The 27990-nt window shown below is 51.6% G+C and overlaps 12 protein-coding genes across 12 annotated transcripts; all 12 read left to right on the forward strand.

The window, feature by feature from the left end:
- Positions 1-778: 778 nt before the first annotated feature.
- PMZ80_002890 (uncharacterized protein) lies at positions 779-1264 on the forward strand (the record flags this gene model as incomplete). The annotated part of the gene is made up of 1 exon (XM_064871320.1): positions 779-1264. One exon carries the CDS (start codon positions 779-781, stop codon positions 1262-1264), a length of 486 nt encoding a protein of 161 aa, XP_064733773.1.
- A 925-nt stretch (positions 1265-2189) lies between these two features.
- Positions 2190-3440, forward strand: PMZ80_002891 (uncharacterized protein; the record flags this gene model as incomplete). The annotated part of the gene is made up of 1 exon (XM_064871321.1): positions 2190-3440. The coding sequence occupies one exon, from the start codon at positions 2190-2192 to the stop codon at positions 3438-3440; it is 1251 nt and encodes a 416-aa protein (XP_064733774.1).
- A 2575-nt stretch (positions 3441-6015) lies between these two features.
- On the forward strand, positions 6016-7377 carry PMZ80_002892 (uncharacterized protein; the record flags this gene model as incomplete). Its single annotated transcript, XM_064871322.1, has 1 exon — positions 6016-7377. The coding sequence occupies one exon, from the start codon at positions 6016-6018 to the stop codon at positions 7375-7377; it is 1362 nt and encodes a 453-aa protein (XP_064733775.1).
- A 679-nt stretch (positions 7378-8056) lies between these two features.
- On the forward strand, positions 8057-9797 carry aif1 (Apoptosis-inducing factor 1; the record flags this gene model as incomplete). The annotated part of the gene is made up of 3 exons (XM_064871323.1): positions 8057-8279; positions 8328-8517; positions 8567-9797. The coding sequence occupies 3 exons, from the start codon at positions 8057-8059 to the stop codon at positions 9795-9797; spliced, it is 1644 nt and encodes a 547-aa protein (XP_064733776.1).
- Positions 9798-10260: 463 nt separating this feature from the next.
- Positions 10261-10932, forward strand: PMZ80_002894 (uncharacterized protein; the record flags this gene model as incomplete). Its single annotated transcript, XM_064871324.1, has 1 exon — positions 10261-10932. The coding sequence occupies one exon, from the start codon at positions 10261-10263 to the stop codon at positions 10930-10932; it is 672 nt and encodes a 223-aa protein (XP_064733777.1).
- Positions 10933-11982: 1050 nt separating this feature from the next.
- Positions 11983-12828, forward strand: PMZ80_002895 (uncharacterized protein; the record flags this gene model as incomplete). The annotated part of the gene is made up of 1 exon (XM_064871325.1): positions 11983-12828. The coding sequence occupies one exon, from the start codon at positions 11983-11985 to the stop codon at positions 12826-12828; it is 846 nt and encodes a 281-aa protein (XP_064733778.1).
- Positions 12829-13390: 562 nt separating this feature from the next.
- PMZ80_002896 (uncharacterized protein) lies at positions 13391-14233 on the forward strand (the record flags this gene model as incomplete). Its single annotated transcript, XM_064871326.1, has 1 exon — positions 13391-14233. The coding sequence occupies one exon, from the start codon at positions 13391-13393 to the stop codon at positions 14231-14233; it is 843 nt and encodes a 280-aa protein (XP_064733779.1).
- Positions 14234-14867: 634 nt separating this feature from the next.
- On the forward strand, positions 14868-16163 carry PMZ80_002897 (uncharacterized protein; the record flags this gene model as incomplete). The annotated part of the gene is made up of 1 exon (XM_064871327.1): positions 14868-16163. The coding sequence occupies one exon, from the start codon at positions 14868-14870 to the stop codon at positions 16161-16163; it is 1296 nt and encodes a 431-aa protein (XP_064733780.1).
- A 651-nt stretch (positions 16164-16814) lies between these two features.
- On the forward strand, positions 16815-21524 carry PMZ80_002898 (uncharacterized protein; the record flags this gene model as incomplete). Its single annotated transcript, XM_064871328.1, has 1 exon — positions 16815-21524. The coding sequence occupies one exon, from the start codon at positions 16815-16817 to the stop codon at positions 21522-21524; it is 4710 nt and encodes a 1569-aa protein (XP_064733781.1).
- Positions 21525-21614: 90 nt separating this feature from the next.
- On the forward strand, positions 21615-22043 carry PMZ80_002899 (uncharacterized protein; the record flags this gene model as incomplete). Its single annotated transcript, XM_064871329.1, has 1 exon — positions 21615-22043. One exon carries the CDS (start codon positions 21615-21617, stop codon positions 22041-22043), a length of 429 nt encoding a protein of 142 aa, XP_064733782.1.
- A 1147-nt stretch (positions 22044-23190) lies between these two features.
- Positions 23191-24071, forward strand: PMZ80_002900 (uncharacterized protein; the record flags this gene model as incomplete). The annotated part of the gene is made up of 3 exons (XM_064871330.1): positions 23191-23395; positions 23445-23609; positions 23656-24071. 3 exons carry the CDS (start codon positions 23191-23193, stop codon positions 24069-24071), a joined length of 786 nt encoding a protein of 261 aa, XP_064733783.1.
- A 469-nt stretch (positions 24072-24540) lies between these two features.
- On the forward strand, positions 24541-27249 carry PMZ80_002901 (uncharacterized protein; the record flags this gene model as incomplete). Its single annotated transcript, XM_064871331.1, has 2 exons — positions 24541-24597; positions 24649-27249. The coding sequence occupies 2 exons, from the start codon at positions 24541-24543 to the stop codon at positions 27247-27249; spliced, it is 2658 nt and encodes an 885-aa protein (XP_064733784.1).
- Positions 27250-27990: the final 741 nt, after the last annotated feature.

Below are 27990 nucleotides of genomic sequence, written 5' to 3' on the forward strand. Positions count from 1 at the left end.
AAGCTGCAGAAGTGGCTCTTGGCAATCTCAGAGACGTGTTTGTGGGTGTTCGCAGCTGCAGACCCAACATCCTTCATCGCATCAATCGTTCAGAGAGCCATCAACGTCTAGTCAACAGAGAGACTGGCGCATCGTGTGAACGCCACGGTCGAGTTTGAGCAGTTCAGATGCCGTCTCAAAGCAGCACTCGGTCTCGAAAGGAGACACGGCATACTGTAGCACTTATGGACCCGCTGTGGCTGCATAATCAAAGCATAATGATCGACGAAGCAGAAACAACGGGTACAGCTTCAACTACTCGTATACAATCCTGCTGCTCTGATATACGCCAGACCAATTGCTCAAATGAAGGCTTGCGGAACGTGATGCCTACCAGAGTCTGTTGACCCTACAGTAGGTTTTCAGAACGCAATAAGGAAAGCACGGAGGCCATCGAGAGACCCGTATGGCAAGTGAGGCATTGCATTGCCTAGATCGACGTTCATGCACGCTACCCCGTGAGCAAGATTCAAGGTTCTCTCGAGCATATTTCAAGTCTGGTATACTCGCTCTCGCCTCTACCCCACTCTGTACATATTAGACATGCTTCACTCTGCCTTAGGATAGCTTATCTATACCAGGAGTCCTTCTCGCTTGCTATCAACTGAAGGGGCTCTTGTATACTGACCAAGTACATACTCCCGGTCCCATACCTCGTCAGCACTTCTGTCTTTCAGCATTGATAGGATCAAGTCTCAGCACATCCCAATTTCAGGCAACACTCGAGCAAGCGGATACAATGACAGGACTCGAGCTCAACGCATGTCCCTGCCAGAACTGCGGCCAGCACCACCCCATCATCCCAGGCCGCTACTCATCAAACTGCGTCGTCATCGGCGGCCGATCACACTCACCTTCAACAAAACGTACACCCCACGTCCCCTCAAAACTCCCACCATGCGAATCCCTAACCACAATCCTGATGCCAACCACAATCCGCGAGCAAGCAGCCCTCTTCGACCAAATATGGTTCTGGTTCCTTGACATGAAGCATGAGAACGATGAGGTTCGAGAAGGGCTTGCTGCTGCACAACGGAGCAAAGGATCTCTCAAGGCCAAGGCGCCTCTGCTGTGGTTGCAGTGGAGGAGGTGGGATGGTCTTAGTGGCCAGACGAGGAATCAGGAGAACTTTGAGAAGTTGTGGAAGGGGTTTGTGGTTGCGGAGGGGCAGGAGGGGAGGCAGATGCCGGTTGCTTGGTTGACGTTACGGGGCTATGAACTTTGAGGCTACGCCGCCGCCTTCGCCTTGATGGATGGTGATGGTTGGGTGAACTGGATCACGGATCGATACATACAGATCATTAAGGCATGGTATTACCGGAATGCCAAGATAGCAATAAGTGTCAAGGACATCAAGGCCGTTTATGCTGGGTAAACAGGCCTCAGACTTCAGCATCTAACAAGTCCTGCCGCCATGGGGTCTCTGGCTCCTCTATTAGCCGTCAGCGCAAGCGGTGGTTAGTAGAGGCCAATGTTACGATGCGTAAGGACACCTAGAGGTGCATTGGACGCCACGGCTATACCATGGCACCCATCATTGACATCCAGTGCTTGGCGTACTACGACCGTGGAGGGATGATGCCCGCATAACTGCTATATTCAAGCAGTATTGGTGCATGAGGCGAGGGTACCGTCCGGGCTATGGAGTCAAGAGGTAGAACGAGAATCACATGGATGTAAAATTAGGGAGACCCTTCTAGAGTGGTTGGGCTGGCGCAGTGGGAGTCATGATGAGGTAAATCATGGACGCCCTGGCGATATGAAGAGGACGAAGCGCAATATATTTGAGCTTCTATAACCTGTTTTTTCTCCAAAAGATCGGCGAGCTAGCGCGGTCTTGTGAGCATTCGAAGTATATACAATCCAGGTTCACTGCTCGATGTGAGTCAGACGCTCCCGAGAAGCATCATGCTACTCGTACTACCGGCGCGACTGCCCAGTGGAGAAGCCGTGACGATACGGTTGAGTACTAGATCTCATAATGCTAGTACGGCTGAATTCGCGGCACACTTATGCACTCTTACCACATGTCACCAAGTTCTGTTTGCGGAATGCAGACAGACATCCCTCGATACCTACCAGTCAGCATGTATATCCTGCTCGATTCACCGTGACATGCTCCTACCTTCCCACCAGCACAACACTCAACCATGGCAGACAATGCCCTCATCCCCGTCCTCTCCTACCTAGGCTGGTCCTTCCTCCCCAACCTAGCCACCCAATTCCTCCAAACAATCTACTACCGCATCACCCTCAGCGCAGGCACACCCCACCCCCAACCCGGCAGCCCCCTCTACGCCCGCGACCACCGCCGCATCCGTATCTGCGTCCTAACCCTCTACCTCCTCTACACCCTCGCCCAGTCCCTCTACGACGTCAAACTCGCGGGGGACTTCTACACCCTCCTCGGCGTGGACCCGTACCTCACCACCGAGAAGGAAATAAAAAGTAAGGTTCGACGGTTGGCGGCACGGTATCACCCTGATAAACTCGGGGCGAGTAGCAGTAGTACAAGCGACGACGACCAAAGCAGCATATTCGTGAAACTGCGTCTCGCATCCGAAACCCTCACAACACCAAGCCATAAATACGCCTACACGCATTTCGGTCCAGGTGTGGTAACGCACATCCCCAAACCAGACGAAACAACCGCAACATCCAATTCCAGCGCGAAGCAAATCACCCGGCAGACCGCTGAACTCGTCACGCTCGCGCTGAGACGCAAGATCCCGAGCTACCTTGGTACCCTCACCTTCATAGCCGTGCTGAACTCGTTCCTCCTGCCCAAGAAGGCGCCGGGGAAGTTCTGGCGTTACTTGATTCTGTCGAGCTCGTTTGTGCTGGAGGTTTATCTGATTACGCATGATGTTCCTGCGTTGCCGGGGGGTGTCGAACAAGTGCTGGGCTGGTTGAGGGGGTACACGAAGCTGGGGGATCTCCTGCCGGGTCATCTGCTTCCGTATCAGCTGCTGGAGATTAGCGGGCGCTTTGCGATGAGTTTGAATATCTTTATTAGTCAGATTGGGGTGTTGTTTCCTGGGGCGTCTGGGGTGGCGGGTGGAGATACGGCGCAGTTGAAGGCGTGGATGACGGGGCTTAATACGAGTTTGGGGAGTTTGGCGAGTGTTAGTGGGAGGATTGATGGGGAGGCGGGTGGGTTGTTGGCGTTGCAGTTTGCGCCGTTTAGGGGGGATTGGGGGAGGGTAGGGGAGTTGAGGAGGGGGATGAAGGAGGGGATGGTGATGGGAGCTGTTAGGGGGCATGGGGAGGTTAGGGAGGCGGTGAGGAGGGTTGTGGAGAGGAGGAGGGAGGCTGGGAGGGGGAGGGGTGGGGTGAAGGTGGGGAGGGGAGATGGTGCGGATGTGGTTGATTTGTTGAGGAGTGATGAACAGTTTGTGTAGTGGTGGTTATGCATTATCACGAGAGACAGTGGTACAGACTGGTAGCTTGGGTATCAGATTTTGTTCTGACTGAACTTGTCCTGTCTCTTCTATCAAGTTTGCCGTGTCGCGAGCTGTGGCTGCTCGGCGAGGTCCCATGACACTACACGTCCAAGCAGTTCTGCACGGGTATGCTCGATGTGTCCATGTAACAATCGTCCTGAATCACCAACAGTGCTCGATCACAGCTATGTAGAACGCCTGTCGCGGCTATGCTTCAGACTACAGAAGAACAGTGGTCTGGCACTGGGACATTGTGTGCGATGTCAATGAATGTTGCTATAGATCAGGCAATCGAGCGATCTGGTTGCATATGCTCGTGGTGCTAGATGTGATATCTCTACGTCGTACGTAGTAATTTATTCGATCAAGATCGTACAAACGCTAGGCTGGAGCAGATTCGCACATCGCGATGGGGCTGTGATCAGGGTATATGGGCACGCAATATTCGGCCACCGTATCTCATGGGATGTCCTGCGTCCATCGCTCGTACCCTGCCTGGTAGGTAGGTATCGAACTGCTCAGTGGAAGGCCCATTGATAAGGTTGTCGGCTGCCTCATCCTTCTGTAGATGCTGGCGGGAGGAAGCTGGTCGCTGCTGGCGCCGAGTCAAGCTACTGCAGTAGTGTTGCAGTAGCCTGACTGGATCTGAGCATTTAATTCGTTGCTGGAGTGTTGCTAGGATTTATCCTCGCCAGCAGACGCGGATGATGTACTATGGCTATATCTTTAATTGTGACCAAACTACAGTCTGCCTAGTCGTTTGTCCTAGCATTTGAGCTTGACTTAGGCCTAAAAAGGAGTCTGTAGGAGAATATCGAGCGGCATCGCTGCGCGCGTGATGGAAAACAGATGCTGTGAAATTACGTCGCCGACAACTCTTGCGATATTTGTCTCTTGTCCGCTGGCATTCCCTATGTGACTGATTTTGCGGGGACCTCGTGGACGTTAGGGTGTGTGCCCGCACCATCGTAGGTACCTCTGCTGTTCTTGCGTTGCTTGAGGCACCACCATCCAACTAGGGCCCGCCCATGAACGCGCCAATACCGACACCAACACCGACTCCTATAGCGGTAGTATTTGTTGATTGTGGTGCAGAACTCGGAGACGGTGTGTTCGTTGACGTCGCCGCGACAGAGGCAGACATAGTCGTTCTCGATGACTCTGAATCTGCTGCAGTTCCGGTCGTCGACGCGGTGATGCTCGTGCTTCCGCTCGAAATCGTTGCAGTCGATACCGGAAGACTAGTGATGGAAACCCCAGCTGCAAGCGAGAAGACAGCTGTTGCATCATCGCAGTCGCAGCCTGAGTATCCGTAACAGCAATAAGTCCCGTTCCCACACGTTTGAACGCCTTTCGTGTTCACTAGAGAAGGGTCACCGTCAGTCAACATGGTAAGACACCACGGCCATAGATGTGACACATGTAGGGTTGGGAAGCTGATTGTACTTACAGAACGACTGGCATGCAAGTATAGGTGCACATATCGGGTCCTCGAAAGTCGAATCCGTGCAGCCATTGAAGAAATAATCGGTCAGGGTCGTTATGTTCTTATAGTCTAGTCCTTCACCCCCTTGGCAGAGGCCGTTCGTGAAGCAAACATCGCCAGGCGCGCAGCATCCGCTGACTTGTTTATCAGGCTCACATACAACCAGGTCCGTGTTTTGGTTCTTTGTTTCGTCGAAGCAAACGAGAGACGATTCGGTCGAGGCCATACTCGCCAAGTATAGAGCAGCTGTCTGCCCTCGTGGTTGTCCTCAACGCTTCCTGTGCTCTGATGAAGCCCTGTGACTGGAAAGTGGAAGAAAATCGCAATGAACGCGGGAAAGCAATGGTGGAAGCAAGAAGAAGCAAACTCCTAGGCCTCGATGCCAGAGCAGGGCCCACCGCGAGTCTCCTGCAGTGCGATGCTGCTATTTGGGCTTGTGGAGTAGGTGGCTGCTCCGGGCATATTGGAATTTGTGGTCTATCCTGTCGCGAGCTTGACCATTGCTGGGTAAAGGAGTGTCTGCCAAGACGTCGTTGTACGACGCTGTAGAATAACATTGAAAACTCATCCAGTTAGAGAAGGACGAACTAGTGTGGCGACCTCATAATATGCACTTTCCTGTACGCGCGAGCAAGAATGATTTTGGCAGGCGCCATCAATTTCCGGTTCTGGCTCGTCCATAGACCTGCCTGGCTATTATTCAGGGTAGCGACTAATGCGTATGACGGACGCTTCTGCTGTGAAGGGGCGGACGCAGTAGCTTTTTGTAGGCGGCATCGTTCAAACATAATGCACGTTCTGTATGGGAAGTCGTGGTCGAGCTGTGAGAGTCTGGAAACAGAGCTGTTCGCAAGTGTGAAGGTGCGGAAAATGACGGGAGTGCGGTATTGCTCTCACGGAGTCACCGTATTAACGCCTGCGCCTGTGCGCAAGTACTATCAGCGGTGTACCGTTGCAGTGACATGTGCTCCGACGCCAAAAGTTTTTGCTCCGCAAGGGTCAACGCTCGAGCACTTTTGGGCGCTCAGGTTGCAGCAGCAATTCAGGATGTCGTCAACACTTGTGGAAGTCGAGCAGACGTCGAAAAAGAGAAAGCATGAAGGCGACTCTAAGGCTGCCAAAAAGAAGCGCAAGCAGGTGGACGAAGGTGCTGAGACGGATGGCGGAGAAAATGGCGCGGAAGAGCTAGTCGCAAAGTCTTCAAAGAAAGAGAAGAAGCGGAAGGAGAAGCAGAAAGCCGAAGATGCAGAGGGTCAGGTGGATGACGAGCAGTCAACTACGCTAAATGGCACTGCAGAATCGACAAGCACATCCAGGAAAGAAAAGAGGAAAAGGAAGCGCAAAGCGGAAGAGACACAAGTAGAAGCTCCGGAAGAAGAGGAAGAGCCTGTCGCAAGCACACAGCAAGATGAGGATATGCCAGATGCGCCGGCTGCCGACCAAGAAGAGCCTACTGTAGTTGACGAGACAGCCCTGCAGGACGGCACCGTCCAAGACACGAATACAGACCAACTGCAGTCAGATACACCTACCTCATTCCACTCGATACGAATGTCGCTATATCTGCCTATACCTGCAATAGCGGCGTCAGGACAGTTATCAGCGGTACTAGCGCTTCACCTCTCACCGCTCCTCCTTACCTTCTTCCCTCCGGTCAGCGGTGTCATTCTCTCATACCATGATCCGGTGCTCTCGGCACGTCCTGAAGCAGGCCTGAGTAAGCCGTTGCTTCCACCTTCGGGCGAATTACCGGCGGAAGAACAGGAAGAGACATTAGCCCGTATAGGAGAGGAATTTGGCGCAAGTTGGGCCTGGTTAACGGCCACCTTCCTGGTCTTCCGACCTCAACCGGGTGATGAGCTCACTGGATGGACGAATGCCATGTCGGAAGGTTTTATTGGATTGGTCAGCTACAATTATTTCCAGAGTTCTGTGGCTAAGAGCAGGATACCGAAGGCTTGGTCGTGGAGTGGGCCGAGCAGACAACAGACGAAACAACGCAAAACGCCGAGGAAGGGCAAGCTCAATGACAGTGACGGTCCGAGCCAGGAGAGCTACATCGACTCGCAGGAAACAGTCGTGGCAAGAGAAGACGATGCGATTGACGGCGTGGCTGGATGTTTCGTGGATGAGGATGGGAACGCTGTGCCTGAAGATCTGACGTTCAAAGTCGTTGATCTCGAGATGATTCCTGCACAGGAAAGGGGTCAGCGGTTTGCCTTGCAACTTGAGGGTACTTTGCTCGGTGAAGAAGAAGAGCACGCGGTGAGGGAAGAGGAAAGGCTAAAGTGGGAGAACAGACAAGGGAAGAGGGTTTCAAGATCCAGAGCAAGTACTCCAGGAACGCCAATGATGAGCGGAGGACTGGCAGCGATGGGTAGGGTAGGAAGCGTAGTTTCTACGCCTTAAACAGTCAGAGCTTGAGTCCTCATATGCTTTGAAACACGGGCACAAGCACCGATATTTACAGATGTGGTTCAACGGCATCGACGAAATCCTCACGTTTTCCGCTCAGTCAACGATTGGCTGGTGATACCAGGGCCTTCGAGGCACCTCGACAGCGCGGCCATGCTGCAGGACCGCATCGGACAGGTCAGTCGTGATCTTGAATAATACTAATCCTTTTGTTGATCGACACCGACCACCCACCGAGCAGCTCGTGTTTCGAACTCGTGGAAGATGTGTCGCATAATTGACCGGATATGGTTGACATATGGAGGCACGATCATTGGCTACGGGTTGCCCACAGTGGGGATGTTCGGCCGTCGATGCATGAAAGTGACGCAATGTGTTGATGATTTCTGAGATGCATCAACAGGACCGAGAGAACCTTAGACACGTTGCATGACACCTTCATTTGGTGGGCTGTTTCGTCTATTTGTGAGTTGGAGAGGCTCGAGGATAACGAATGAACGAGCTTTCCTGTGCTATACCACCAAACCAGCGTTCCTTCCATCTAATGTTCAGCCGAGCCCTTCTACGAGCTCCCACTTTCACTTCTCAAGCAAGCATTTTCAGATCTTTTGTAAACAAGTCTGTGGTACCGCAACCTGTACAGCACAGAGACTTCTCCGTAGCGACGCTCAAGATGGCACAAGAATTCAAACTCAAGGGCCTCACAACCCTGTCTGATCTCAAGAACTGCGACAAGCAGGAAGCAGAGGTCGAGGGCATCGAAGGTGGGAAGGTACTGATTGTCAAGGTCAATGACCAGATACATGGCCTCAATGCCAACTGCACCCACTTTGGTGCTCCCCTGAAGATGGGTGTTGTCAGCCCAGAAGGAAGGTTAACATGTCCATGGCACGGAGGTCAGTCACCACAAGCCTTGAATTTCAACTCCAGCTAATGTCCCTCAGCCTGCTTCAACGTGAGCACCGGCGATGTTGAGGACTCTCCTGCTCCCGATCATCTACACAAATTCGATGTTTTCGAAAAGGATGGCGCTGTCTATGTCAAGGGCTCGCAAGACAACATCAAGGCCGGACGAAGGAAACCAACATTCAAGGTCAAGTCTTCTGGTCAAGAGAAGGTCGTCATTATTGGAGGGTACGCCAAATCACTCCGGTATAGCAGTCATATACTAATGCAACGGCAGAGGATCCGGCACATTCGGTGCAGTCCAGAAACTGCGAGAACACGGCTTCAACGGCAGCATCACCGTCATCTCCAACGAAGGCCTCCCCATCGATCGAACGAAACTCTCCAAAGCCCTCATTACAGACCCATCCAAAGTACATCTAAGAGACGAACAATGGTACAAAGATGCAGACATCGACTTTGCCATGGACACAGCCACATCCGTCGACTTCAAGAACAAGTCCGTTTCAACCAAGTCCGGCTCTTCCTACCAATACACCAAACTCATCCTCGCAACCGGCGGCTCTCCAAACAAGCTACCACTTCCCGGCTTCAAGGACCAAAGCAATATCTTCCTGCTGAGACACATCAACAACACTCAAGACATCATGAACGCAGTTGGCGACAAGGGCAAGAAGATCGTCGTCATTGGCTCCTCCTTCATCGGTATGGAAGTTGCCAATGCCCTGGCGAAAGAGAACGACGTGACAGTCGTCGGCATGGAAGAAGCACCAATGGATAAGATTATGGGCACGAAAGTTGGCAAGATTTTCCAGAAGCTTGTAGAGAAGAACGGCGCCAAGTTCTGCTTAAATGCTTCGGTCGACTCTGCTGTGCCCAAGTCCAACGTTGCGAACACATTGGGCATGAGCTCTGTAGGAGGTATCAAGCTGAAAGATGGCACCGTACTAGAAGCGGATCTCGTCATTCTTGGCGTTGGTGTCAAGCCAGGCACAGAGTACTTGAAGGATAACGACTCAGTCCAGCTCGAGAAGGACGGCAGTTTGTCCGTGGACGAGAACTTTGCAGTCAAGGGCCTCCAAGACGTCTACGCCATCGGCGATATCGCAACATACCCCTACCATGGCCCCGGCGGAAATGGCAAACCAGTACGAATCGAGCACTGGAATGTAGCGCAAAACATGGGCAGGAGTGTCGGTCAAAGAATTGCCAAGCCGAACCAGGAACAACATCCTTTCATCCCGATATTCTGGTCTGCCCTTGGTTCGCAGCTGCGGTATTGCGGACACACGCCTGATGGTTACGATGACGTTGTTGTGACTGGCGAACCAGACGCTGACCAACCTAGCTTCGTGGCATATTACACGAAGGGCGATGAAGTGGTTGCTGTTGCCAGTATGATGAAGGACCCAGCTATGACTAAAGCCGCTGAGTTAATGAGATCTGGTAAGATGTTGTCGAAGAAAGATATCCAGGGTGGACAGGATCTGTTGCAGGCGAATTTGTGAGTAGGTAGGTCCGAACACAGCGGTTTCAGGACACTTCCAATCCGATTTGAGTCCTCCACCATCAAGCACATTCATCGTGCATACGTGAGGCTCGTGAGCTTTGCTTACTTTCGCACCCTCGCTATTACCAAGTCTGTCATGCCTACAATGGTGCTGCACTAGCAGACGGTCGTTGCGCCAGCGCTAGCGTCAAATGAGCTGATTCCAGCCCTGCAATACCATGGTCCTCTGCAGGTGCCAGTGAACCAGTACCCGACATGAGGACCTGCAAGCCCATACTTTTATATACATCAAGAATCTACATTCACGAATCGTCCGTTTTCCTTGCAGCGAGAGTAGCAGCACAAAATCCACCACCTGCTCACACACTTGCTAACCTGACTCTACTGATTCTACCTCCTTTCATAATCCTCACGCACCCACCACTAAAAGGACACATCATATACACGCCCTCCCCCTCACCATGTCCCCCCAACCACGCCCATCCATTCCCTACTTCTCCTATATCCACCGCCGCGCTCCACATCTAAAACTCGTTGGGTCCGCTTCAGAACGCGCGGAGCGGTTGATACGTCGGTATGAGGCTGAGGCGGCGAGGGCTGGGAATGATAAGGATAAGGATAAGGTGAAGACGGGGTATGTACGGGGGTTACGGGGTGAGTATCAGTATCAGTATTCGGGTGGGGACGTGGTGTCCTTGGAGGATAAGGGTGATTGGGATGAGTATGAGGATGGGGCCGAGGATGAAATGGATGAAGAAGGGGAGGGTCAGGATGGGGAATGTGCGGGATGTGAAAATAGTCCCATACGTACCCAAGCGGACACTGAGACCGATGTGAACTGCGAGTCAGAGTCCGATGAGACACCGTTGACGCTTCACCAATACAAAGCTCTTGTCGAGAACCTCGAACGAGCCCTGGAGCGGACGTCTGATGAGCTCAATGAGGCTGTGGCACGAAATACAGAACTCGAAGATGCTCTGAGATTGGAGAGGAGGATGGATGACGGGCTGTTGAGGGAGAATCGGTGTTTTGAGGAGGAGAATGTGCGTGTTAGGGATGAGTTGAGGTGGTATAAGTTGTGGTTTGAGATTGATGTGGAGGGGGTGTATGAGGAGTGGAGGAATGGTAGATAGGTTGGGGTGGAGCGGAGAGAATGATGAGGAGGGAGAGGGACTGGAGTTTTGAGGAAGGGAGCATGACGGAATTTGACATGACAGCATGTTTGTTGGTTGTTCTGGCCCGACGAGAGCGGGTACATGGCGATGTCTCGAAGAGTGATCTTGCTGGCCAACTCGCGTTTCGAGCAAAAGTCATCGGAAATATCGATTAGAGGGCGAGACTGCAGCGACTGCGACAAATATCTGTGACTTGATTACAGAATTGCCAGCATATGGATACGAAGCTGACCAACAGATTGTGGGACTTTGCGGGCGGCTCACACTCAGAGGTTGCCAGAGTATCAACTATGGAAATACCTTGGTAGGGGTGGGGACTGACTGGATAACGGCATTTGAGTCTCGTTGGAGGGTTTGAGGGTTATTCTCTTCGAATCTGATGGTGTAGATAGTTAGCACTTATGCAGTTGAGTATTTCTGGCGTTGTGGTGCAGCAATATTGCGCAGATAGCGACTGAAGTACTGTGGACAACTCTGGAGTCTTCTTCCCTCGCTGTGGTGCGTGTCCGTTTTGTGAGGTCTTCGGTGGGCTGAACGTGAAGTGATAATTTCGACTAGAAACGCCATAAGATTTTGCAGATTTTCATGCTCGCCGCTATGCATGGTTTGTAGCAAGTGTCCCTGTGGCAGGGTGCATCATCTGGTAGTCTCAAAAGACGCTTCTTGCGTGAGAAAATTTGATGTCAAGAATCCTGGTACGGCAGGCTTAGCTCCTACTAGCATGATCTGATCGTACTATGAGCAGGTTCGACATCGTTGGTACGTTGATATGATTGCGGTTCTTCTGCCTATGCCGGTGAACCATTGCAGTGATGAGCGATTTTGACGAGATGTCCGTGTATAAGTACTGTAGCTCTGGTCGTATTTGAAGAATGGTAAATCAGTATCTGCTTGCCTCAACAGTATCTTCTCGTGCCATTACCTTCAGCCCCTGATTGATCACATCTGACCTGAGTCTCGCTTCGTAGACGGCAGCAGAACTAGTCTTACCAACAAGCATATATCAACATGTCAGCATGCGGTTGCCATCCAGGCAGTGTTAGCCTTGGCGTCACGGACCTAACACCGTCGACACCAATGACGCCAGCAACCTCAGCAACACCATCAACAGCAGCGTCCTCCCCAACTCAGGGCGTTCCACCTCAGGCCCCTGCAAACGACGATGAAGATGACGAGCCTACCTGGTACGATGCCCCTGAGTACTCTGAAGTACGCACCGGCGAGGTGTCGCCCTCGACAGCGGCGCCACAGCCTTCCCTACGCTTCGGTAAACTTGTCTTCCCGCTCCCTGAGGCTCCACGGCAGAGCCATCTCAACAACGGTTCCGACGCGCCCACTGCCGTTGCTCACTCGGCGCCTAAACGCAGGCTGATAGCCATCTTCGAGGACGACTTGGAGTTGCTCGGCAGCGAACTCAACACCGCCCAAGGTGAGATCGAGAACCTCAAACTGCAGATGGATCTCCTGGATGGCATCGACCGGCGCAGGACAGAGTACTTGACCCACGAAGTCAGGGCCTGGAAGATAGAGGCCCATCGGCTAGGCGACCTGGTGTCTGCCCTGAGAAACGAGGCAATGGCGCATGAAGATGTTCTGGCTCGGAGGAGAGCGCTGGTAGACAGGCTGCTGGGAGATGTGCACAGGCTGCGAAGGGGGCCGGGTGGCGTGAGAGAATTGAGACGTGAGAATGCGGAGTTGAGGTCGATGTTAGACCGGGAGTTGGGGAGAACTAGACGGTTTCGGACGGAGCCGTATTTTGGGAGGCAGGAGGGGGATGAAGACTGGTCTGATGAGTGGTTGAGAAGTCAGGGATTGATGACTGAGCGGGAGGTGAGACGCCAGGTTGGGCCTTGACTTGTCTGTGTGATCGTGTTGTCTTGTCCGGTTCGCACGGTGTTAGTAGTTTCGTGGGTGGCTTGAGCAAGTATTAGTCTGGCAATTGGCATCCGATCATCGAGTGAGTAATTATCGTTGAGAAGAATATGCTCGACATCGTTCCGTACCAGTATTGGTATCCTTAGTTTGCCACTTACTGCTTGTACCATTGCTAGACTTGGTGGTCTGTTGTTGAAATGCAGACATTGGTCGTGTCAATGATTTGTGAGATCATTTCATCACAATCTACGGTAATTCGCTAATGCTGTTGCCTGTGCTGGTTGCGCCAATACCTTTGCCGTGAGCGCATTTTGTTATAGTCTGATTTGCAGGTGCTGATACTGGAGTTGGTTGCGCCAATTCTTGTATCGTGAGCACGAAAAGCCTGACAGAATATATGTTGCATCGACCCTCCAGCAAGCACTCACATGGTTTGTATCCCTCAGCCAAGTCTCAGCTTACCTTGTTCTCACTGTCACTTTCATCTGTCGTCGACCTCGTTCTTCCTTGAGGTACAATAAGTTCAAACACAGAACTCAAGATGTCCCGAAGACGTGTTTTGCCAACCACAATTGACCCTAGGGTCCTCTCGCTTGCACCTTCAAATGTGAGCAGTCGTCCCGCCGGAGACGAAACCGTTCAGTATGGGTTTGCGATAGGCGGTTCATCGGACGTGGGAGAATTCGTCATTGAAGCTGACCCTCGACTCAACGAGCTGGGTCAATACTCGACAGTTCAGTTTCATGAGGGTATCGACCCGGAAGATGGCCTCCTGAATTTGCCAGCAGGGGAAGATGTTCCTGGAGGCCCAAACACTGAGCTGCCATCAATACCGCCATCACCACTACCATACGTTCCGCCACCGAGGGAGCCATCGACTCCGACTTCACGTCTGGTTCACAGGGTGCGCCGCGATCAAGCCCATCGTCCTGGGCGCAACGTGCTCGATACAAGTCGTGTGTCATCGCATGAGCACGACCGAGCCTCTGAGCCTCAGGGTTTGGAATCGGAATACACAGGCCCAAGATGGACGCTTCATACTGAGGGCACGAACCAATGGACAACTTCTCGAGCGCGCAGAGAGCAGAATATAACGGACAACTTTGGCACTTTCCAGTCTCGTCCCTCAACGGTCATCCATAGCTACCGCGATGTACCGAGAAACACACCGGTAGAGTTGCGACGACGCAATCATATTCTGTTAGAAATGCTCGCGGACGAGCGATCCAGGAATTCCGCAGCAGACAGCGAGCTTGTGCGGTTAAGACGCGAGCTCAGAGATAGGGAGTTTGAACTTGAGGTTACGGAAAGGTGGCTTGCCCAAGCACAACAGGAGAGAGATGCCGCTAGGAGGAGAGAAAGGGGGCGGAGTGGCAGAGCTTGACGTGATTCACGTATTTCAGCATCGATAATCGCGAGCAAAATCGATGCGATGGGTGAGATGTCTGCGGAGCGACGACTTTGGAGTTGTGATGACCATGTAAATGAGGATTGGGATTTGGTTGAAAGTGGTTGGAAGTCTCTGAGAGCTTCGACTGATAGCCCGTATTTGATTGGTTAGCGGCTGGTTCGAGCTCCACTTCGTCATCTTCCAACTTCAAGCTGTTCCTCGCACTCACTGCGCTGCACTACGAGCATCGAAAAAGGATACAGCGTGAGGGTCGTTATGAGCATGCGTTCAAACAGCTGTAGTAGCATCTTGGCGCCGTCAAAACACCGTGGCAGTCCTCGTAGGCAAGTCGTGGCACTATGACATGTAAGCGTGGTTCCGCATGGATATTTGAGCACGTATGACATGGACACGTCCTTCACCGATACAAATATGATTGACCTTCACTCCTGATCATCCAGTAAGCGCTTAGTGATATGATTGAACTTGCGACAAGGACATTGGTATAGATCTGGCCAATTCCAGATACCAGAGCGTCGAATACAACTCCCGAGAGCTTCGGTTCGGAATCCGTATTGGCAATATACTCATCCAGGACAGCCGCACAATTGAAGATTCAGTGCACTCTATGGCGTCATTGTCGGCCAGTATGAACAAGAAGAAGCACATCATCGTGGTAGGTGGCTCATTGGCTGGCTTGATGAATGCCATACCACTGAAGCGTCTCGGTCACAAAGTCACGATCCTTGAAAGATCACCAGTGCCGCTTCTGCACGATCAAGGCGCAGGTGTCGTTGCCGGCGGAGAGACTCTGGAGTGGGTTCAGAGACATGGCAAATCAAAACGCACCAAGGATGATATCAGTGTACTTAGCCAGTGGCGATACTATCTCGACCACAAAGGTAATATCATCCATCGTGAAAACAGTCATCAACGAATGACAAGCTGGGGTGTACTTTACAATATTGGGAGAGAATGTTTTGATGGCATGCAACGAGTGAAGCAGGGAGCTAGTGCAGAAGAAACAGAGGCTGATGGCAATGAGGAAGGAGAAGCAAAGTACGAATATGGCAGGACGGTGACTGCAGTCAAGGATCTGGGTGATCAAGTCGAGGTCGCTTTCAAGAAGGCACGGCAAGAAGATAGTGGCGAACAAGAAAGCACATTGCAAGGCGACTTCCTCATTGTGGCAGATGGTCCGTCGACGCATCTGCGGAAGCTACTACTGGGCAACTCCACAGCTCAACGCACTTACGCAGGCTACGTTGCCTTTCGAGGGACGGTGCCCGAACTGGAATTATCGGAAGCAGCGAGAGATGTTTTTGTCGAAAAGTTTACCTTCTTCCATGGCTCCAACCCCAATACACAAATTCTCGCCTACACAATTCCGAATGCAGAAGGTACGCTCGAGAGAGGCAAGCGGCTCATTAACTGGGTCTGGTACCACAATGTGGCTTTTGATAGTCCAGAGTACATCGAACTCATGACTGACAACAAAGGTAAGCAACATCGCTTCACCTTACCTACTGGAGGCGTGATGCAATCAGCTATTTGGGAGCGGCAAAAACAAACAGCGCAATCACGCCTTCCGCCACAGTTTGCAGAACTGGTTGCGAAGACGGAGAAGCCGTTTGTGCAAGCGATCACTGATCTTGAGCCTCCGAAGAAGCAGATGGAGGTTGGTCCGCTAATGCACGGAAAGGTGGTGATTGTTGGTGACGCGCTCGCAGGTTTCAGACCGCATACAGCGGTGAGCACGAGCCAAGCGGCTTTTGATGCTTTGAGGTTGGAACAGGTGTTCAAAGGCGAGTTGAGCTGGGATGATTATCAAGAAATAGTGTATGGTTTTGCAAGGAATGTGCAGGCGCATGGTGTTCGTCTTGGTAACAGAAGTCAATTTGGCAAGCACCCGTTGGCGGACTAGACGTGTATTGTTAGCAAGTATATCCCATATTGCGGAGCCGAACACGTGTATAACCCGGTCGAAAACGTTGTACAGAAGTGAAGATTTGCAATGCAGCATGTTGCGCCCCTCTAGGCTTCGCTATCAGGTGCTCGAACGCCTGCAGCAAAGCTGAGATCTTGACGTGCATTAGCTTGCGCTAGCTAAGTTTCAGGGTTCAATTGCTTAGAGGTCGCCCCACCGAAAAGAGCAAACTGTGACATCAAACTGCGTCCAGGCGCCAGATAATTTTGATCGCAATGGAAGCAAACCACTGATCATGTGCTCGTTGCGAACTTGAACACCAAAGTCCCCTTCAGATCCAACTACTCACAGATCGCTGAGATGAGCAGTGCCCTGCTAAAACTGAAGCTCAAGTAAAACTCTGGAGGAGGCTGCGATGCGCGGATCGTATTGCAGACGTGACTGCCTCATTTGAAAACAAGGCTTCAAACCCCCCACCACTAGCATCAAGCACATATCGAGATCAGCCTCTGTCGAGAATACCATTGTACAATTTCATTGCATATCTGGCAGACATCTCTCATCCATGTACAGATAATTTCCTACTCCACATTTTCCACATTCTGTCTGAAGCCCAGATCCTGACGCGTCCTGACGAATATTGTCAGTATGGGCTCTAGAAGAAGACCCAGTCAACGTTCTCAAGACGAAGACCTTCCACGGGGCCGTGCAGCTGATATTCCACACGATCTACAACTATTGCCGAACGTCAAGAAGGGAACAAGAAGTCACGAGATCCAGGACTGTTTGGGACATCAAAAATGGCACATCATGAGAAAGCCGGCTATACATCCTGCCTTGACCGATTTTGGGCCCGAAAGTTTGAAGAGGTTCATCGAGAATGAGCATGCAAAGCTACGCGACCGTGTGGCCAAAGCAGTTATCGACACCCAACAAGATCAGGATGAGCGGCTGCGTCGCTTTGCACGGGACCTGGTAAATGCACAAACCAATATCTATCTCGCAAAAGAGAATGGTCAGAAGACATTCAAGATCTCGAAGACGAAGAGCAATACACGCAGGAACCAGGAAAATAATTCAAGTTCTGATAAGGGCAAAGCTGCTGTCCGCAGAATTCCACAGAACGACGGCTCGACTTTGTCCACGGAGAACAATTTTCAAGTCATTCCGAGCTTCGGGACTCATGAGCACAAGAATTTTGCAGTCCCGGCCTCACGGGGCCTTAAGAGGTCCATGTTTCAATCATTGTCGACTGGAACTCCAGGCTCACGTGGTTCAAGTGCCAGTAGCAAGACCAAGCCTGCAGGAAGTAGACCTATGCGCCTTGGCGGTTTTGATACCCCTCCGCAAAGCATTCCTTCCAAGGGCAATGCCGTCCAGCCTTTACGACGCTCACTGAGGACAACAGCGACCAGACTGATCGCAGCTGAGCAGATGGAACTTGCTGAAGAGGGTTTAGGCCGTGACGTTGAAATGCTTGACGATGTATATTCTGGCCAGGATGACAACCCTTCTACTGCGATTCCGCAACCCAGTACAGAAATCACAAAGCCCGAACACAAGTCTGAAGTGCTGCTGACTCGAACATCAAGCTTCGAAACTCATGCTTCATCATCTCGTGTATCTCTCAGGTCAAGAGGAAAGTCCCTCAGTTCTGGAACTCAGCTACCTGGTGAGTCGCACCGTCGTAGAAAGACGCCTGCGACAATTCATCTTGACCAGAACAATTCGAATGATCTTGCTCTGCGCAGGCCGTCCCGTGATCTGCATCATCAAGATATCTCTCTCGGCGTCTCTACAAGTAGGATCATGGATTCGGCTCCTAGGACTGGCATCGAAAACTACGCCGACATGGAATCTATACGACCATACGTGCCTGCAGGCAGCCAACCTTATGGCGAACGAAGTCTCTCTCTTGGCTATGGTGTCCCTCGAATCCGTTCTGGAGATTACGGGACGTACTTTCCCCCCGAATACGACAGCACTCCGATTGAGGACGAATACGGAGCAGGCACAACACCGGACGTCTCTTCAAGACGATATCAAGAGCAGGCCGCCATCCTAGCGTCTATCACTGACAACAAGCCAACAAAAAGAATGGGTCAGCGAGGCAGCATCGCAGGACGACCAATGCATTTCGATTATGCAGAGATCGTGCCCGAAGAGATGCCCATGGATATCAGACAGGGAGAAATCAATCGTTGCAAGATCTGGCAAGCACATGGCTTTAATTGTCATGGCGAGCTCGTATCATCGAGAGACAACTCGCGACAACCGGGACCTTTCACAGATGCTCAGCTTGATCCCCGGCAAGAAAACCTCTTAAACGCACCGAATCATCTTGGAGACTACCGAAGAAAGTTCACTCAACCTCCTCTTGCACCCAACCCTAGAGAGCCACCGTTCTGCCCTGCCTCCCGACCCAATACATCTCTACCATTTGAATTTTGGGAAGCTGGTGTCCTACAGTACCTCTCCTCGGCCGAAGTGCGCTCTTTGAGGCTTGTGTGCAGGAGCCTTGCGCAAGACCTCGAGCCATTTGTCTTTCGAAGCGTCGTTGCAAAATTCGACCCGACTTTGTTCAGCTTGAACCCATCGTATCACGAAGACGGCAAGATCGACATAGATACGGAAGATTCGATGCTCAAAAAGCATGGACCGACAATGAATAAGTTTGGAATCTCTTTTGAAGTTGATCTACACGGCTTGATGCACGCTCCCTTCAAGAACACTGAGAAGACGGTGGATGCGTGGTTCGGCAGATACAAGTGGCCAATTACCGACTATCCGTACTTCCCAGCACTGAGGAATATTGATAAGCTCCTTGACGACGAAAGACGTCTCTTGACTCAAGCCATGAGCAACCTAGGCAAATGTAGCGAGCTCGCGATATCTGTGGATAGCGGGCATGGGTGGCTGGAAGGTCCTGATACGTCTGACCTTGCGCTCTACCGCGATCAGACTGTTGGCGGGTCTCGAATATTTGGCAAGGCATTCAGCGCTGTTGATCGTGCTTACGAAAATGGTATGAAGCAGCTGTTCACTTGGGCTCAGATCAACACAATCAACGAGAACATTAAGTACCTCGAAGGCAGTTCAAGCAAGGTGAGAGAAGAGCTTGAAACATTACGAAGAATAGTCATCCGCGACTATGAAAGCTACCGTGAGGAAAGAACGCAGCCTGACTACACCAGATACCTTCATACTGGAGGATTAGCAACAGTTCAGAATGTCGCACAAGCACAAAATGCGGCCGTGGGTAATGTTGGTAACCCAGCACACCCACTTGCGCAGCAAATCAATCAGCTTACCCAGCAGATGAACACCGCACCCCCACCACAGAACCCAAACAATCACCTACTTCAGCAGAGGTTCGCCTCGGTGATGAATCTTGTAAGAAACCACCTACCTGTTTCTGACACGCAAAAGAAGGGTAACGAGCAGAAACGAGAAGGCATACAGCCTCAATGGCCCATCATCTTCAATGGCTTCAATCTATCTGCTGAGTCTCGAGGGGACACTAGATACGTCCAAAGTCGTGTGGCAACGCCATCAGACTACCCATTGCTTCCCAATTCGTTAAACGAATCGCAAGCTCAGTGGATTATGGAAACATCCTGGATTCAGCGAACCTTCCTGTCCGCATATACCGATGCTGTACGACTCAACTCGCTTGTTCTCAAAAATGTGCATTCTTTGCATATTGCGAAGCTCTCCTCAGGGTTGCTGCCGGCATTGTCCCAAAAAGCATTCTGGGCGGCTCTTTCCGGTCTGAGGAAGGTCACTATTATGATCAAGCCTGACTGGAGAGTCGAGCATATACCTGGTGATAAATATTTCCAGTCAACGATGGCCACAGATCCAGTCTATGCCGCCCACAAGTTCGCTGAGGTCCTCAGAGACTATGTCACGCGACTTGAGAATCTCAACAGTCTCCATGTTGGATACGTCGGAGGTGGCGAGCATCAGACAGGTATTTTCGGCAGAAATCAGCACATCCTCCCAGCACCAATCACGTCAAACCCCCGAGAGTGGCTCATTGCTCAAAATGCGTCTATGGCGAAGCCGAGTGGCAATACCATGTTTACATTCCCCCATATTCGCACGTTGACGTTTGAGAATTGTTGGTTCAGTCCCTATATGCTCGAAACATTCATGCGCAAGTCTCATGACACGAGTCTGCATAATCTAGTCCTCGATTCGGTCAGCTTGACCGCTCAAATCAACTCAACACGCACCGATGGTCCATTGCGGACAATCGAGAACGGACTCAAGTGTCAGCATACACCATCGGCTTGGCTCAATGAAACAGTGCCGGCTAATGCCAGTTGGGCTAACACATTGGACAAGATCACGCCTGGTAACACCTTCTTAGACAGCAAGTATGATGCCGGTATGATCAATGAGGAAGAAAGTCCACGGCCCGAAAGACAATTCAGGGGCAACATTCAGCAGATCACGCTAAAGTCTTGCGGCTATGTCAAAATTCTGGGTATCCCTAGCAATGAGTTCAACCAGAATGAATTGGTCTTTCAGAACACGACGTGGTCGGCTATGGACGATGGACTTAAGACCCGTTCATGTATGTTCACGAAGACTATCCATCACCAAGCTCCTTCCCGCCCTGTCGATAACGATCGTCCAGACGGTACAGCTCGGCTCCGTCGATCTAGAACTTCGACGTCTGCCAACACACCCTGGACTATCGGATCCTTGGCTTCAACCCCAGACAGGCAACAGCACAACGAGACACAAGTTAGCGTTACAAGTCTACGACCCATCATGCTCGCAGGCAGACAAGGCCACGCTCGTGGCGAAAATGTTGCCCATGCAGATGGAGGCAGCTCAACCACAATGACAGGGTTTCTAACACAATGCATCCACCCGGTCGAAAAGAGGATCCTAGAGCGCATGTGGGGCATGAGATTTGGGTGGGGCGATGACATGCGACGATGGGAAGCGGTCGAAGACGGGTGGTTTATGGGTGGCACGGGACGGTTCAGTGGTGACGTTTTCAGGGATCAGGCACAGCAGGAATCAGTTGCACTACCTGTAGAGGAGGACACTGAGGACGAAGAAGTCAACAGTGACCAGTCAACACGCTCGAACACTGGCATCAACAGTCAAAGTACTCTTGGTCACTACGGCTTCACGGCAGGAACTACGTTTCCTGCTGCAGATGGCGCAGCACCCTCGGTCACGCCAGATCGTAATCAGGAGCTTGACGAGGGTAACGAGGACCAGGACGAGGGCGAGGACAATGTGCTTCCATCTGGGGATTTCGAAGACGAGGTCCTCTCCGAGGAAGATGCTGATTTCCATGACCTTGAAGACTTCGCAGCAGTTACAGAAGACTAGAATTCTTCTCAAACAGCGGGTCGACGAAGTCACAACCGCTACTTCCCCGTGGCTCTTGACTGGCCCGTACAACACCCTCTACACACTGGCATGGTGGAAGACGATTATGAACTTGCTCTGTTCCGCAAGTCGTTCACACGTTCGAGACGCAGACGTGACAGTATCGAATCACTAGCTGTTGACGAGGACATTGAAGAACACGGGACTGCTCCCGGTCTCCCAATGGGGCCCAGACCAAGACAGGAAGGTCACGATCTTCAAGAGCATACATGTATCGAACCCCAGGACGAGCAGCAAGAAGCAGACGAGCAGCAAGAAGCAGACGAGCAGCAAGAAGAATCGCCCGTTAACACGCCACGACCCGAAGCATACCCAGACACGATAGGATCAGGATGGTTGGCTGGTCGACGACCTGCTCCAAGTTATGATGCTGAAGATTCGAAGAGTGAAGGCGCTAAAGAAGAGAACGAGAACCAGGAGTCGGAATCTGAGACAGGTCTTCACCGAAGAAGTGCTTGATGAGTTATCACCAGGTCTATACTTGAGTCCAACGCAGATACCATGATCATAAACACTGTTCAAACTTCGAATTGTTGATATTGCTGGTGAGGCAGAAATCCAGTCGTATGGAGTAAATGGCAGAAACGTGTCTCAGGAAGGTACGTCTTTGCCAATGACGGATATACTATGTCGGTCTACGTGTGGAATAGCTTGAGCTGTGCGAGCAGGATCACATGGCACCGCCACAGGCACCGCCATCAGCACAAGTCTGATAGAGAAATGGTCAATGCTCATGACAGCAGTGTGGCTTCTTCTTTAAGGTCCATAGCTTTCGTGTCTCTCATGCTGAGCGGACATAAATAGAGATTGCTTTGACCATCGCTCAACTGTACTCGTGAATAGCTTGCCCAAGCAATCCTCACGGGTGCATTTTCTGCTGGAGACACGTGTTTGATAGTGGTACCACACACATTCGATCATCGTGAGAGATTATCACTCAGATCAAGCAGTAGCCTTACGCAATGTGTTGGTTCGCAGTCCAACATTTCTTTTCTAGTTCTGTCAGGCAACAAGAAGTTGTACAACGCTCAGCTCAATGTCGAGTGCGGAACCGTTTCAGAGGGTGTACCTGCCAAGGCCCGCCGACCAGGGTGTTCGTGCTTCCGAGATTGATCCTACAAGCGAGTAACACACGTCTGAGGTCGGGAGCATGCATGAAACACCACCCGCCATGACCGTGGAGCATTGAAGAGCTCCAGAACGATACCGATCCTAGCCACAATGCTTCGCATACTGTACCGAACGGCGCCGCTCGGAGCGCAGTCAGTCAGACAGGTCATTCAAGCATCCTCGGGCCGGATGTCGATAACTCGGTTGTGGCTGTCTCAAACATAACCGACGAGGACTGCCTGGCAAAATCTCGACTGTTGAAACTCATGCTTGCGAAGGCGGCTGAGCGCAGAGCGTTGGGGTTGCCCGAACCGCAACGGATGATATAACACCAGAACCACCGCACGAAAATCTGCTGCCCTACCTCTCAGCACACTCTTTCATACCTCAACTCGACGTTCAATTCGCTCGCTTTGACTGCCGGTCAGTCTTCCATTCGTTCAAGCACAATCATACAGCTCGACCATTTTTTCGATTACCCCAACAACAAGCCAACATGCGCTCAGCCTTTACACCTGTTGCCTTGCTAGGCCTTGCTTCCTCCATTTCAGCTCTGCATATCCCTAGACAGTATGCCAACACTACCACCACTCAAGCAGCTACCAGCACTTTCCCAGAAGCCGCCGGCTACAGTGAGCTCAGTGAGCCCATGAGTGTAACAGGCACATTTGATGGCGAGATGTTCCGCTTCGATCGTGGTGGTAAGCACGAACACAAGCACTCTATCAAGGCAACACTGACCATACTTAGTTTCATGCTCTGGCCAAAGCGAAGGAGGCGACTCCGATGCGGTCTTCATGGTTGAAGAAGGCGGTACCCTGAAAAACGTGATCATTGGACCCAACCAGATCGAGGGTGTTCACTGCATGGGCGCATGCACCATCGAGAACGTCTGGTGGGAAGCCGTCTGCGAAGGTAAGTCGTAACGCCGCATACTCAACCTCTTAGCTGACCGTAACAGACGCACTCTCTTTCAAGGAGGGCACCGGCACCTTCCGGGTCATCGGCGGCGGTGCAAAAGGCGCGGAAGACAAGGTCCTCCAGCACAACAGCGGTGGTACCGTTGTCGTGACTGATTTCTACGTTTCTGACTTCGGAAAGCTGTACCGCTCTTGCGGTAACTGCGATGAGATGTCTCAGCGATCGGTGTCATTCGACGGTGTCATTGCTGAGGGTGGCAAAGTCGGAGCTGGAATCAATTCTAACTATGGAGATACTGCTACCTTCAGTAACTCTTGCTTCACCGACGTCAAGGAGATTTGCACTGAGTACGAGGGCAATGATACTGGTGATGAGCCTGAGAAGATCGGGAGTGGGCCAAGTGATGCTTGCATCTACACTGATGCTGATGTATCGGCTTGCTTAGTTCAAGCATGAACATGGGGCATGCTGTGTGCTTCGAGCTGGTCGAATGGTTCTGGTCAACCATCGATGGATTAGCTGTATGCCTAACAGCTCAGCAGGCACGAACGCAAGGTCTGCGTTTCGATTGATCCAATGTGAATTGAACGTGATTCTTCTACATCTGTGTTACAGCATATGAAGAAATCCTGCTCATGTGAAACGTGAATGCAACATGAAACTTTTGACAAAAGGGGCTGGCTTATCGATTGTGACTGCCTTGGCAAAAAAGCTCTAGACTTGGACACCCCTACGTCATGACATGGGACGCGGCTTGTGTGACAAACAGACTGCCAACTTCAGCTACGATACGCGACAGGCAACCACGCGATCTCTGCCAGTGCCTACGCAAAGCACAAATTTTTCTCGGCTGTCCAGCTCTGTGAAATATCTACAGGTCTAAAGAGCACAATGTGCTCACGGCGATAGAACCTCACACCCAACGATGTCGCAAAGTCTTTTCGACGCTGCTCGTGATAGGGCTGTAAGAGTAATGGCAAGGGTAAGTTTGACTAGCAAAGTCTCTCCATATTTTACCTGACAAAAGTCATAGAGCTCAGAGCCAGTCGGCTTCGACACCATAGCGGGTGCTATCATACCAGCAGCTGTGATAGCAAGCGCCTACATCATTGCATTCCTTGCTATCAGAGGCAAGTATAGAAGTCAATATGCACCCAGAACGTACAGTCAAATTATCCCAGAGAAGGACCATACCCCATCAACCTCAGCCTCTGGAGCAAAGTGGTTCCAAGACTACCGACGCCTTGATGACAAGTTCGTCCTTCGACATCACTCTCTTGATGCGTTCCTTTTCTTGAGGTTCTTCCGGATGCTCATCCTTATTGCTGCTGTTGGTTGTGCTTTGACATGGCCCATCTTATTCCCACTCAACGCAACCGGAGGCGGCACAGGACAGCAGCTCGACGTACTGGCTTTCGGCAATGTCACCAAAGCAAAACATTGCTGGGGTCATGCTATCGTCGCCATCATCTTCTTATCTTTCGTCATGTTACTGGTCAATCGAGAACGAATCTTCCTCATCAATCTGCAGCAAGCATATATTACGACGAAGCCGAATGCGCTTAGACTGTCTTCAAGAGTGGTACTCTTTCTATCAACCCCCAAAGGAGAGAGCGTGGAACGACTTTTCGGAGACAACGTCAAGCAAAGCTGGCAAGTCCACTTCATGGATGACCTCAAGAAGCTCGTTGATGAGCGATCACAAAAAGTCTACGATCTTGAGTCAGCAGAGCTCACACTGGCCCAAAACGTTGTGAAGCAAAGACAGAAGAACAACAGAGACGGTGCTGCCAACGGAAGCTCGCTCGAGCGTGGTGATGCATCCGTCGACCATCCGCACAATCGTCCCACCCATCGAAGCCTACCTCTTGTCGGGGAAAAGCTCGACAGCATAGACCACATTCTTAGCACAATCCCCGAACTCAACAAACAGATTACGGACATACGCGAGAAGTACGACTGGAATGGAGAACGTCAGGCATCGGCTATCTTCGTTGAGTTCAAGTCACAGCTACACGCCCACCAGGCCTATCAACAGATCCACCACCACGACCCTCTTGCTCTTCAACCTCGATTCATCGGCATACCACCCTCGAACATCAAGTGGCAAAATCTGTCAATGAACCCAGCTGTCCGCGTCAGCAAGAGCTTTACAGCGATAGCCCTCATCGTCGCTATCATAGTATTCTGGGCGATTCCGGTCGGCTTTGTGGGCACGATCAGCAACATCAAGTATCTAGCCGACAACTACACATTCCTTGCCTGGATCAACAAACTTCCGCCATCAATCATTGGTCTGATTCAGGGCTTCCTACCACCCTTCCTCCTCAGCATGATAACATCCTACGTCCCCTTCTGGTTCCGCGACATCGCTGAGTTGTCTGGCGAGCCCACCGCACAAAGCGCAGAGAACATGACACAGAAATGGTACTTCGCTTTCCAATTCCTTCAGGTCTTCCTTGTCACCACACTCTCCTCCGGCGCTGCCACCATCCTCAAGCGCGTTAGCGAGCAGCCAGATAAGATACCAGATTTGCTAGCAAATAACTTGCCCAAGTCCTCGAATTTCTACCTCACCTATTTCACGCTTCAAGGTTTGAGCACAGCGTCGAGCCAACTGATCAAGTACTCCGACCTCTTCGAGTACCTCTTCTTCAAGCGCATCGCGAAAACCCCTCGCCAGAAATACGACATCGAGACCAAGATGAAGGGTCTCTTCTACGGAAGTAATTACCCCAAGTTCACAAACATGGCCGTCATCGCCATCGTGTACAGCTGCATCGCGCCACTAGTCCTCGGCTTCGCCCTCGTGGGCTTCACGTTGTTCTACGCGACGTACCGCTATCTCCTGCTTTACTCCAACAACGCAAAACTGGAACTGAAAGGAGCATGTCACAGAAGAGCACTACAACAGATCCTAACAGGCGTCTACGTCTCCGAGCTATGCCTCATCGGCCTCTTCGGAGCACGAAACGCCACTGGCCCAAGCGCCCTGATGACAATCTTCTTCATCCTCACTATTGTGCACCATGTCCTGGTGAACAAGTATCTGAGTCCGTTAGAGGAGTACATCCCCCTCGACATCCTCCAAGCCGCCGAGGCAGAAAACAGTGACGCCGACGATGTCGAGGCAAATAACAACAACAATGACGACGCCGACGCAGAAGAACCCCTCCTCTCCTCCTCCGAGTCCCGCGATACCCGCGCCGCATCACGCAATCAAAAATCCGGCGGCATCACGAATTCCCTCCCCGTCTACGTCCTCGACCCCTTCAAGAACTTCCTCGAAACGAATAATATTCTCCCCTCCATCCGCGTTGTCAAGCCGTATATCCTGCCCTCCAGCGACAGTGATCTCAACCTGCGAGACAGTACCCTCACCACCGTGCCAAACTACACAGACACGCAGATCGCGAATGCGTATCAAAATCCTGCGCTGACGAGTAAGGTGCCGATTGTGTGGCTTGCGAGGGATGGTGCGGGTGTGAGTCAGGAGTTTAAGAGGAGGAATAGGGAGAGGGCGGGGCTTGAGACGACGGATGAGGCGGCGAGTTTGGATGAAGGGGGGACGTTGGTGTGGGACGAAAGTGATTTGAGTAAGGCGCCGGTGTTCAAGGTGGCGACTAGATTTTGAGATGGAGGGTTGGGTGGAATTCTGGATGCGATGAGGGGTTTAGAGTGGGCGACGTTGAGATCTTGCATTGCGCGGTGGCCAGGGTTAACGAATGCGCGGAGCTAAAAAGGCGACAGTAGGCGAGCAGGTATCACTATTTTCAAATTGTCAATCCACCAGTCGAAGATCTGGACTGTTCTATCCTATGCTGTTCTCTGGCTACAGTATGCGTGCAGGTAGCTGTATGTTTGCGGACATAGTATGCGTGAGGACAATGACGCGGAGATGCAGGTGGTGAGCATGGATGACGGGCGGCACATAGCAGACGACGATCATGGTTCTGCCGAATAGATATAGGACTAATATGAGCTGCATGGTCATAGAGCACGTCAGTAGTTTTGACACGCAGCAGGCAAGGTTCGTAGCCTGGCTTTGGGAACGCTGCAGCGATGTATAGGTCGGCAAGGGAGGATGATGTAGTCGCAGTGGAATGTCTCTTGTTGATTATACGTCCGTAAGGAACCGAGCGCGAGATGTGGAAAATGAGGTTGTGTACACGAAAGCTGAAGAGCGAGGCGACGATGAGGTCCAAGGGAGGCAACGTTTGAATGGAGGCGGCAACGGTTGGGTGGATGCGGTGAGCATGCGGGGCGCTAGTACATTTTGGTTGATGGGGCAGTGAGTGTGTTTGGGTGGGGAGTCGTGTTGTGTACAGGAGAAACTGAGATGTGCGGCGACGGTAAGGTCCGACGGCAATAACGT

This window comes from Knufia obscura, assembly GCF_036327395.1.
Source record: "Knufia obscura strain CCFEE 5817 isolate CBS 148926 chromosome Unknown scaffold_2, whole genome shotgun sequence".
Taxonomy (NCBI): domain Eukaryota; kingdom Fungi; phylum Ascomycota; class Eurotiomycetes; order Chaetothyriales; family Trichomeriaceae; genus Knufia; species Knufia obscura.